This window comes from Poecilia latipinna, unplaced genomic scaffold, assembly GCF_001443285.1.
Source record: "Poecilia latipinna isolate Pla-1442-1.1 unplaced genomic scaffold, P_latipinna-1.0 Scaffold567, whole genome shotgun sequence".
NCBI lineage: Eukaryota > Metazoa > Chordata > Actinopteri > Cyprinodontiformes > Poeciliidae > Poecilia > Poecilia latipinna.
In genome coordinates this window covers 841-13,376 of record NW_015113183.1, presented here as the reverse complement: position 1 = coordinate 13,376, position 12,536 = coordinate 841, and the positions used below count along the sequence as shown (strand labels likewise).

The following is a 12,536-nucleotide window of genomic DNA, read 5'->3' as shown; positions in this document are numbered from 1 at the left end:
TTAATCGATTAATTGCAATTAATATAATTAATCGGTTCAGGCCTAATTTAATACAGCAATTCAGAAAGTTACTCCTCAAAAGTGCTGATTGCCTAAGAGCTTTTATCACCCCACTTACAGCAACAAATAACACAATTTTAGCTGCTGGCAACATAATTAATTACCTGTAATATCCATTTTTATGTGGATCCTTTTGGTAGCCGTTGGCTCAGCAGTAAATTATAAAGTTATTTTTGCAGGATAAATTATGTTGCGCAAAGCTTAATATAATGCAGCAAATTATGTTGTGACAATGTAGCTGTGGATTTTAAGCTGAAGCAGCTGAATCAAAATGTGAAAATGTTCTCATAGTTTGTGTTAAAAGACTATAATCTATGTGATAATCTCCAACACATCACATATGGTGAACATTTTCCCAAATGTTCTGCAATAATCTGAGCTTGAAAAGCAGCAGCAACAAATCAGCCAATCAACAGAGAGAACACTGATGGGGAACGGCTCAGGTGGGTCGATCGGCTCACCTGCTCTCCCTTGGCTTTCGGTACAACCCTCTTGTCCTCCATGTCACACTTGTTGCCTAGCAGCATTCTCTCAACATCTTCATTTGCATGCTGGAAACAGAGGAAATTGTTTCTTAGAAATTGTTTCTTTTAATAAGGACAATTCCAAGATTTATTTTGCTAATAAATATCCTAAGCAAAAACAAAACTTGAGTGATATTTTTGGCATGCTGAACGTCTTCGATAATTCCCATCTAATAATCTGTCAAATCTGGACTAAATTATTGAACACTAAACTTTTTCAATGCACAAACAGCAATCTGTGATTAGATTTATTAGTTAATCCCAAATTATTATTAAAGTTGCGCAGAAAAATGAGGTGAAAAAGCGACAATGCATGACAATTTAAACAAAAGCTGTTAGATATTCAAATATTCAAAAAATAATAATTATGCTAAATAATAGAAAACAATACAAATTTTATATTTTTTATCTCAAAAAAATGATGTCAAATCATAAACATAGTAATTTAATGTTTAATCATCATTATAAATTAAAATAAAAATAATTTAATATCAAATAAATATCTACCAATAATATTGGTTAAAAAAGATTAAATAATAAAAATATTAATTTAATGGTTAATCATCATAAAAATACTATTTATTTAATTTAATGGTAAATCATAAAAAAATAATATCAATTATACTGAGGCTACCACAAAACATCTAAAAATAAATGGTAAATAATAATATAGCAATTTAAAAGGTTAATCATCAACATAAAGACTATAAATAACCATTACCAAGAGGAAGCCAAGAGTTTATTATTGAACAATAAGAAACTTAGCTTTTGCCCATACTCTAAGAATATCTTTAGCCTATTTGTATATAGTGTAGGAATATAAAAAGTATTAAAAATTGCTTGAATTACATTTAAAACTTGGTTTTTAACTGTTCAAAATGATTTAGCAATCCAGCCTGAAGTTAAAATATAAAATCTGTTACCCTCTTTAAATTTAGCGTGTCAATGGTACACTATTTTAATCTAAAACTGCAAATAGTAATCATTCTTTTATAATCTGAAACTACTTGTAGATTTACTGATGTTTTAAAGGCGAAGCTCAGCTTAAATTAAAACAGACTAGTCACACTCAGTCCATCACGTCTCTCCTGCTCAATCAAATTAGTAAAAGTTGGTCAGAAACAGAAGACGTTCGTCGTGCTCCATAGTTTATTCAAACAGCTTTTGTCCACTAGATTAACAACAAATAAAATAGAGAAAAGTGTTTTAAAATCTCAGCTTCTTTGGGGTTTAGAGCACCAAATGAAACGTCAACTTCTCAGCAGGAAATTCATTGTTTCCTTTCCTCTTTAAAAACAGCAACGGTGACACAAATTACAATGACAAGGTCAGATGGCCTCGCCCAGTTTGGCCCGACACTTTCCACTGAAAACGCACCGACTAGTCCTTTCTGTCCACGAGCAAAGAGTTCAGGTTGGCCTTTAAAACAAACTGCAAACTGCATCTAATCAACACAGATCCACTGAATTATTCCCGTTTTGTCCTGCTGGCTGCATTAGTTTCTGTTTCTCACCTCATCAATGTTGCGCAGCCATTTGCTGATGTTTTCGAAGCTCTTGGCGTTAGTGATGTCATAGACCAGCATGATGCCCATAGCCCCTCTGTAGTACGAGGTGGTGATGGTGTGGAACCGTTCCTGGCCTGCTGTGTCCCTGCACAGCAAAAGTTTCACTTAGAAATGTTACATTATCGTCAAATAAATTCCAGATAATACAAAAAAATAAATAAATTGCAACATAAAATATATTTCTATACGTCTACAAACAAAAACATACAAAATTGGGTAAATTAGAGAGGAAGAACATCTTATTTTTCATTTTAAATGCATATTTAAAGCTTTTTGTAATGCTTTATAAGTCATTTATGACATTTTATCACATGTTGTTTTTACACATGCACCAATCACTTCCAATACGATATCTGAGGTTTAGTATCAACCGATCTGATACAGAAACATGGTGAATTAACTCAAAACATTTCTAATTAAGAGAGAAAGTTTTCATGTTTCACACTAAAGAACATGTGACAAACAATATAAACTAATATAGGATCCAACTTCATCAAACTGAATCATATTTTCCCAATTTAGACTAGAATCAATACGTTCAAGCTGTGAGTATGTTTGTTGTGAATTGGTTGAATTAAAATTATCTTTATTCTCCATTCATATAATTTTACTTTTTTTTTTAACCATGGGAGAAAATCCAGGAGCAAAATATTTTCTAATACTGCTCAAATTTAAGAAAACATCACAAATTATACTAATGGTAAATGTTGCATCGACTTCTTCAGATAACTGACATTTTCCTTGGTACTCCAGTGTCACCATCCATCTCCCTTAGCCATTAAGATCTGTATTAGCCATTAAGATCTGTATTATCATTGTTATTGTTGGTATAAAAAGATTCCCATCTTGTATGGATGCGAATTTCAAGAACATAACCTGAAAAAGCTGAACGCTTTCAATGTTTGATGCATCTAAAAAACAGGGGAAAAAATTTAAAATTTCAGCATTTCACCTGCAAAAAGCCAATTAAAAAGGAAAATTGTTCAATTTCAGTGGCAACTTTCAGCATAATCTTATCTTCTGACAAGACTGTTGAGGTTCATGTGACGTTTTATGTTTAATTCAACTGGACGTGAGGAGTTAAATTCATTTAGCTCCAAGAGTTAAATGAATTGGTTTAATCCAGAATGCCAGAAGTCTAAACAAGTAGATTCCTGCAATGTTTACATGCATCCCTGCTGCAACGTAGCTGAATAAAACGGTTAATTACAGCTTCAGCATGCTATCAAGTTTGGTAAAGAGCAGTTAATTAGATTCAGGGGAGTTGCAGAAAGAATGTATATAAAAACTGAAAAAAAAAAAAAAAAAAGGATACTGAAGTCTCTGTAAGCAAAACTGTCCTTCAAAAAGGGGCTGGTTGAGACCAAATACACCAGATCGAAGCTTTTTGTCGTCCAGTCTTTGGTAGAAAAAGTGACCCATAAAAAGACAATCATACAACTTATTGAGCTTATTTTAAATTAGTTATTTAATTGATTAATTGCTAAGGCTGTTGCTGTGCACAGAACCCTAACAGCAAGATTATTGTTCACCAATTAAAACACCAAAGCCAGATGTTTGCCATGTAGAACCAGGATAAATGGAATCATTTTGATTAAAAGTCTAGATTGGATTTTATGGAAACATTTGGAAATATTTGACATAAACCAACCCAACTGTGAAGAAGAGACGGCTCCAAGCTGATGTAATAAGCAATAAATCCATTAAAATAAAACAAGCGGAAAAATTTCCATTATTGTTTTATTCGTGTCTCTCTGTTTCTACCAAAGACTGGATGACGAAACACTTCAGCTGCTGTGCTGCACTTGGAAAGCAGACGGTTAAACTCCAGCTGGTGGAAATTATCTGTAGTGGACCAACAATGATGCAGCAAATGTCCTGGTGACCATTTCCTGTTCTTGCATTCTTCCAGGCTTGAGGGAGTTTTGTCAAACAGATGTTGTACTATGATACAAGTGGGAAACTGAAGCAGCCACACAAATAATAAAAAAGTTGGCAGTCTACAAATAAAAGCTTAAAAAAGGACTTACCAAATCTGTAGTTTGATCTTCTTTCCTTGTAATTCAACAGTTTTAATCTTGAAGTCTATTCCTGTAAAGAAAAACAGACGTGTCGGATGCATTTTACATAGTTTTGCGAGTTTATCTGAGTGACAACACAAAGAAAATCGATTAACTGAAGTAGGGTTGAAATCGATTAATCAAATTCATTGTGATTAATTGGTTGAAATCGATTAATCGTCAACTGGAATATACAGACAAAAAAAATATAAAAGCTATTTGGTGGGGAAAAAACATTTAGAGCTGTAATTAAGCCAAAACTGTATAAAATATCTATAAATTTTGCATTTGAACGCATTTTATAATTTTATAATCACCCTGTTCAGGCTTACTAAAGGAATTCTTATTTTCTTATTTAATATGGAACTAAATTATTTGTATATTTGCATCTTTCAATGCATTTCTAATGTATGAAAAAGGCTTGAGTGGTTAAATGAAAAATATGTAGAATGTGACATTTTTATCCAATTAATCGTCAGAATAATTGACAGATTAATTGATTACTCAAGTAATTGGTAGATGGAAGTTTGTGTAGTTTTGTGGCAATTACACAAAAACAGACGAGTCAGATGAAAGCCAAAAAAAGAGATTAAGAAGATGAGCGGAAAAAGAAAGAACGCGTTTTGATTCTGAAGAGTTATGTTTGTTCCTTTAACCTGAAAAGCTCAGGCTGAAATCGAGGTAAAAACCAAAAAAATAAATTGGGTCCACCCATGATTGATACGATTAATCGTTTCAGTCCTACTAAATACATACATCTCCACCCTGGCATATTTATTATTTTTAGCACTGTTAGTTAAAATAAACATGCAAAACAAAACAAAAATCAAAAGATAATGATTTTGTAGATTTCAAACAATATTTCACATTATAGAAATCTTTTTCTTCCCTCTGGAAGGAGTTTAAACTAAACTTTTTTTTTGTTTAATAACATAAGTGTTTTTGTTTTGAGGTGTTCTGATAGAATATAATACAAATTAATTTATGGCAGCTACTTTGGGAAGAACTGTGACATTCAATGGTTATTTTCATAAGACATTTAGGTCAAATATTGTAAAGTCAAGTGATTTAATTTTAAAAAGTATGAAAAAGTACAGCACCAAAATGAAATAAACCACCATTAACACTAGTTAGAAAAGTTTTCATGAGTTGGTTGAAGATCTAGTCTAAGCCCTGTGATTCATTCCTTCTTGTGAACCTCGTTTTTGGTCAGTTCTGCTTCAGTCAGGACGTTTTCCTGGTCAAAACGTTGAAGAAACAGCTGCGTTTTAGGAGGGGTGGAGTCACAGAATAACGAAGGAACTGCCTGCCAAAATGTGACTCACCAGATATTATGGACACCCTTGGGGGAGAAGCAGTGGGAAAGAAAGTTTTAGTTGCTTCAAAAGACGCATAAATAATATAATCCGGGATGATGTATAGAGAAAAAGGGACAGTTTTATTGATAACAGTCCATTATTTTTAAACACTGGCCTCAGCATTGGGAAGTTGGGTAAAAAAGATATTCACTGGAAAATGGACATACTTCCCTAAAATAGGACTTCAATGACAATCTAAGCTGAAAGAGGATCAATTCTTTCCAAACATAAATACAAGACACTTTCCAGTTGCTGTGGAAATAAAACCCCCCAGGAAGCATTTTTTAAATGACAGATCATCAGAAAGATATTAAGCAAGAGCCAGGTCATCCTGAAGAAAAGCAGCCTGGATAATGACAGAGGGGGTTTCCCAGCCGGGTATTTTGAGAAGCAGCTGTCTCTGAAAAGGTATGAGACCTGGGCCGGAGGAAGACGACATTCCTCTTCCAGGTTTTCAGTTCTGCTCTTTACACAGTTTTCAAAGTTTGCATTTAGGGGTAGGAAGATGATTTCCATACAGCTACGCTCAGTACAGCGTTTGGAATAATTTTAAATCAAAACAACAACAATCTGGAGTCATAAACATATGTAGTCATGGTTAATACAGTCAAAGGAGAAACTTCACCACAAATCTTAATAGAGTCCATTTTTATCAAGTGAAGCGGCAACTAATGATTATTTTAGTGATTGATTAATCGATTGTTTAACGATTAATTAGATTTTTAAAAAAGGCACATTCTGTGAATATTCTATGTAATATTAAAATACATAAAATATGCAAATAAGCAATTCAATTCCTATTTTAATTAAGAAATGCATTTTATTGCCTAAAATCCAATAAATTGTTGCATTTTATTAGGTGGCATCAGATATATAATATACTATACGTGTATAAATAAACATTTATTACTAAATAAATTATTTATTAACTAAATGTATTTGAGGTAATAAAATCTTTATTTACTTATAAATAAATATTTATTTATTATTATATAAAGATTTATTACCTAATGCATGTTTATTTAGGCAATTAATAATTTTATTGCCTAAAATGCAATAAAATTTATATTAAAATAAACATTTTATTGCCAGGAATTGCTTTAATGATTTGTAGTAACAGATGCATGTGCAGTAAAAAAAAAAAAAAATCTGAAATCAAAATGTGAAAAACTTGGTCCTTTCTGCTTATATTTTTTCCACAGAATTTAAACAAGGTAAAGATAAAACAAACATTTACTAAATGTTTTTTTTATTTTATCTAAAATGCTAATTGTAGATATATTTTTGGCTTTGTTAGTATTCTGAATATGTTGTTCTTTCAGCAAATTTCCTGTTTTGAGTCTATATACATCAGTTAATGATTAGTCGATTACTAAATTAGTTGATTTCAGTAATTGATTAATCACAATTAATCGTTTCAGCCCCAATTCCAAGCTCACAAAAAATACACTTATTTATAGAATTTGGTTTCCATGCTGTTATTGTTTATATTTTATTTTGCAAGTATTTCAAGAGAATGGTATGTGTTTGATTGTCCAACTTTAATATTTTATTTTGGATGATTTTTTTATGATCGAACAGTAGATATAAAAGTAATAAGTGAAATAGCAAGTTAAAAAATAACTTAAGGAATCACTTGGGAACACATTTCAAATTGCAATTATTTCCCAGGCAGCAACACTAAAAAAAAACAAAAAACAAAAAAACGGCATATAATATTTCGACTGATTCCAATGATTGCTGGCAACTTTACAAATGTAAATTAAAGGTGGAACAAAGATAAAAATACAAGTTTCCTAAACTGAAATCAGCACCATGTGGGAGCAGTTTCTGCTAAATACCAATTTTCATGTTACAACCATCAGGGCTGAAATGCAGAAAAAACTCGAGCAGCCTTTCAGATTGCACAGGAAAAATGACATGAAACATAATTTTACACAAAAAAAACACTGCAATATTTTACACTATTTAAGAGCCAGTGGTTATAGCAGAGTGTGTAAGTGTATCCAAGTCATAAAATGTGAATTACTAATCAATTTACCTTCGGTAAGTACCTAAACTTTTCCCCCCAAACGCAGCTGAACGTGCCAGAGGGACTCATAAAAAACACAATAAAGTTTTCCCCTTTGCACTGATTGGTAATAACTTTGAAAGTTTAGCAGTGGTTATAACTGAGTTTATTGCTGGTTATACAGAGACAACATTTATTACGACCTGTGCGTTTCTAGTTTAACACCTGAACGGTGCGGTTATGAGAAAATGGGCCGTGCCATTGCTTCCAGTTTATTTATGTCAAACAGGTTTCAGGTGAGATCTCCATCTAAGCTCTGCTACTTTCACAACTAAGACATCAACGAGTTTCACCAAACAATCGACTTTAAAAAACAAACAAGACAAAAATATATATATATATATATAAAAAACAATGACAACTAAAACCTGTTCTGCTGACTTTAGGCTGTTGAATTCAGTTCCACATTTCTATAAATGAAAACAGAAAACGCTGCTGCCGCTGCCAAGATCAGCAGGCCAGGGCCAAAGGTCACTCTTGTTCTTTTTTCCTCTCACTGAAAAGCCTGCTGGTCGACTGTATTTAAGAACTACAACAAAGATCTTAAAGGATTGGTTTTACTCTGCTCTTTTTAAGTAATCTTAAAAGAGCACTTAAAAACACAATCCTACCAAGTATTTTTGTTTCTAGTAACTTTCAGCTAGATATACAAGGTTTCCCCCTGAAAACTTGCTAAGGCCGGTGGTTGGGCCGTTGTGTGTTTGAGTTAAAAATGTTTAAAGTTGACAGGAAATTTGAAAATATCATTTGATAATTAAGTGTTATTGAAAGATTGGAATATTATTACCTGAATAACAACTAAAAGCCTTTAAAAATGCAAACATTGTATAAAGACTCAAAAAAATAAGCAATGCTTAGCCTGGTGGGGGCCCAAAAGTAAAGCCTGGTGTCCGGCCAGGCTTATAATACACTGAGGGAAACCCTGATATAGGAGTCAAAATATCCTTAATACTGATGAAAAAGTTCTAGTTTCACTGTCAGGTTTCACTTATAACTTTGAAAAGATGTCTTGTTATAAGAAAAATAATCTGCTTGTGGAACTAGAACCTTTTTATCAATGTTAAGGAATTGTTGACTTGAAACAAGCTCATATATCTTGTAAAAAGTTACAAGTTACAAAGATAATTCCTTAACTAGACCAAAAATACTTAGTAAGAGTTTGTGTTTTTGCAGTGTATTGCAAATCGTAGCAAAGATGCAGAATGAAAAGTTACTGGCAAATTACTTTTGTCTTACTTTAATTGTACCAAGATATTTGAACTAAAAACTAGACCAAAAATACTTGGTAAGAGTTTCTGTTTTTGCAGTGTAGTACAAGTCGAAGCAAAGGTGCAGACTGAAAGGCAGAAGTCTTCATGTATTGGCAAGCTCTGCAGCAGCAAAGCAGTTCATGTCTCAACTACGACAAATTAATCCAACTTGGACGCCGCTGGAAACAGCTGCTTATACTCAGGATAACTTAACAAGACATAAGTTATTAAAAAGAAATGTCGAAACGAAAGCCGAGTCCAAAGGATCAGGGACAATAATGTCAGAGCACTCTAATGTTTCATTACTACTCAGCGCGGGTCTTAAGCAATAAGAGTAAATGGAGGCCTCGCTTTGGCTGCGCCGGGATTTGACATACTTTGACACTTAACTCATGCAAGTGCGATTTTAGATGCAAGTGTAAAGTAAGGTAGAGGAAAGAGGCTGATGATGCCACCTTGGAGGATCGTTTATGACTCCCACTGGAGGATCTAAGGCATTCATACACTCACAATTCAAAGCTTCTTTGCTTTTCAGTTGCAAAAAGCTGTTTTAACTTGTAATGCTACATAAATTGCTTAAATACACCCAACAGGTTTGTTTGTTTATCCTTAAGACAACAATCAGATGTAATTCTGCAATTGTTATACAGAGTTTTGTTGACCTTATTTCAATGATTGAGTCATTAAGTCATCTTGTGTCATGTTGTGGCAACAGCTACAAAGTCCTTAAAGCCAGAGAACCTGTTTATGGTTAACGTCACCTCGTCTGTAGCCAAAATATTTTAACAAAACTGACTTGTTTCCTTTATCCCCCCAACAAAGTCTCCAGTGGTATATTCTGGTTTTAATTATTCAGCTATGGCTGCAAACCAAAATCAATGTCACCTATTGGCAATATTTTACAAAACAAATGTGGATCTGTGTGCCAGTAATACTAAACTGATTTAGTTTTTAGCAAAACAAACAAATACCATGCAAAGTTTAAACTCCTTAGTTTTTTTTGTATTAGGTACAGTATTTATTGACAATAAAAATGCACATTTCTATCTAACTTAACATGTAATAATTACAGAATGCAGGCAGAGTGCAGCTGTATGTTTCTTTACAGCAGAGAAAATTTGGCTGTTCTGAAATAATTTAAGTCATGGAAACTAAAAGAGCAACTCTATCACTCTATGAAGTTTAAAAAAATAAAGATGCCAAGCTACAAAACACATTAACGTCAAACACAGACTGCAGGATGGATACATTAATAATTAGCCCAAGTAATTAACCAGCTACTATCAGATAATTATGTTTGTGTTAATCTATAGAGAGCAAAAGACTAAAAAAATACATTACAGTTACAATACTATAGCTACAATAATCATAACGTTATAACATTTTAGTAGCAGTAGAAATAAATATTGCTTTTAGGTTATAAACAAAAACAACAACAATTTGGACTGTTTTTAATTATTAGTGATATACAATGAAACAATGATCATAATGTGAACATTTCCTACTTCTGCTCCCACTTTTGGAAGTTTTATTTTCTACTCTTACAACAACGAAAAATTATTTCAACATCCTCAATTACAATTGGGTGAGAGGAATCTATTTTGCTACCAAAAATAGGCTACAGTGTGTCAATAATGCTACTTTAATTTATACTTTTCAATTTTGGATGGGCAATTATTATTTCACCTATTGTTATTATGAAAAGGATACTTTATTAAGCCTTAAATCAACTGTAAAAGTAACAAGAAAATCTAATATATATTTGTAAACCCCCAAAACATTTTGAACTACTTTCCCAAAAGTGTTCAGCAACAGGTGGGGCAGGGAAGTGCTGCATTACTCCATGGCAAGAACTTTAAAGGTATAGACAGCTATAACTTTAAGTATAAAAACTTTACAGTTTAAAAACATTGGTTTGCATTAATACCGATACAAAATATGACTGAACATAAAGATTATGAAGGTTTTAGTGGCAGATTTGCAAAACCTTAAACTGTATGTAATGATAGATTTATACCACTTTTATTATTACTGCTAAAAACGCTCTAAACTATGTTGTATTGCATTATATTTTGATAATTTTACCTTGACATTGCTTATCCCTTTTTTGAAAGCATCTTTTTTGATTTGTAACGGGAGCATTACTAGTTATTGCGCTGCAGGTTTCACAATATAATTAAAACAGATTACTTTCTATTATGAGTCTAGATTGCTAGAATCCCTGTCAAAAAACACACCTAGAATTCAATTTATTTCTTTACTTCCTGTTAGCAACATAACAAAAATGTGTAGTCCTATAAAACAAGGTTTTTATTTGTCAGAATAGAGGTACAATTTTTTAATAACCCAAATAGTTTATGTTTTCATGCTATTTAACAAAACGACTTGATCGAATCAGTCCTCTTTTCGTCAGCTTTTCTAATTCTGACAAAATCTGCATACATCTCAAAAGCGCAACAAATGATGGTAATAAATGTGGTTGACCCACTTTCTAATTTATTTGATGCATTTGTAAACAATTTTATGCTAATACCTATTAAACCTATTAGGAATAATGCTAATTTTTGTGATGAATAACAGGTTGTTATGTAAATTAACAACAAAAACTGCTGCAGCTGTTTGTTTAAAAACTACAGACATTATCTTAGCATTGTATAATTTTATTGTAATGTCCTTTCAATTGGATATATAATTCTTTTGAGTGTTGCTTGTAATGAGCTTTTATTCTGTGGCATTGACAGTGGTGGCTTTTATAAACAAATTTACATACATCTGCAAAAGATACTGTCTAATTTGTAAAAGCAAAGAAAGAATATTTATTATCTGGCTGTATTGGAGAAGCTAATGCTTGTCATTTGGTTTGAGGAATAGTTTTCAGAGTTAGTCACAGTATGGCCGCCCTGCAGTGCTACCAACACGTCGTTGTTAGCCACTGACATGACAAAAAATACCTCTACATTAACTAACACTTAGAGCCGGTGTGAACGTAAACTATCACAATGTTTTATTCACTTAAATAAGAAGCAACAAAAACAGGGGTTATGGATCATCCCATAGGTTTTTTAAAGAACAATCCGAGGCCTGGAGAAACGATGCATGCTAGCAAAGCAGCTAACCAAATATGTCCTGCCTACCATTTCCAGCTGCATGGTGGGGGTCAGATGACTTTCCCAGCAGTCAAAAACCTCCGACAGAGGTCGAAAACTATCAGCAACACCTCCAACTACAAGCCCAGTTGTGTGTGTCATCTGGAGTTCTTACCTATGGTAGAGATGAAGGTTGTGTTGAAGGCGTCGTCAGAGAAGCGGAACAGCACGCAGGTCTTCCCCACACCCGAGTCGCCGATCAGCAGCAGCTTGAACAGCAAGTCGTACGTCTTTTTCGCCATTGAAAAATAATTATGTGTTCACCCAGATACAAACAGAAACAAAGGACAAACTAGCACGGCTACGTGAAGTCTAATTCCAGCTCCGTGGCCAACTTGACCAACCCGCTCCAGCCCTCCTGGCTGTTAACAGTTAACAATCTGGGATTTGTTGATTAGCTTTGGCGAGCTAGTAGTAGGCTAAAATATCACCCAAATAAAGAACCCAAATACGTGTCCAAGAAGTTGATATATCCCGAACTGTTTCTTCTCTTACAACAT

At 33.2% G+C, this 12,536-nt stretch overlaps 1 protein-coding gene across 1 annotated transcript in view; it reads right to left on the bottom strand.

Moving 5' to 3' along the window:
- rab10 (RAB10, member RAS oncogene family) overlaps nt 1-12,325 on the bottom strand; it is an 18,294-nt gene extending 5,969 nt beyond the window's left edge. Inside the window, exons 1-4 of the mRNA XM_015041741.1 lie at nt 12,152-12,325; nt 4,182-4,242; nt 2,098-2,236; nt 522-611 (exon numbers count right to left, since the gene is read on the bottom strand). Of these exons, the coding sequence (XP_014897227.1) occupies nt 522-611; nt 2,098-2,236; nt 4,182-4,242; nt 12,152-12,278 (417 nt within the window). The 5' untranslated portion in view covers nt 12,279-12,325. The remainder of the gene's footprint in view (nt 1-521; nt 612-2,097; nt 2,237-4,181; nt 4,243-12,151) is intronic.
- Between the last annotated feature and the right edge of the window lie 211 nt (nt 12,326-12,536).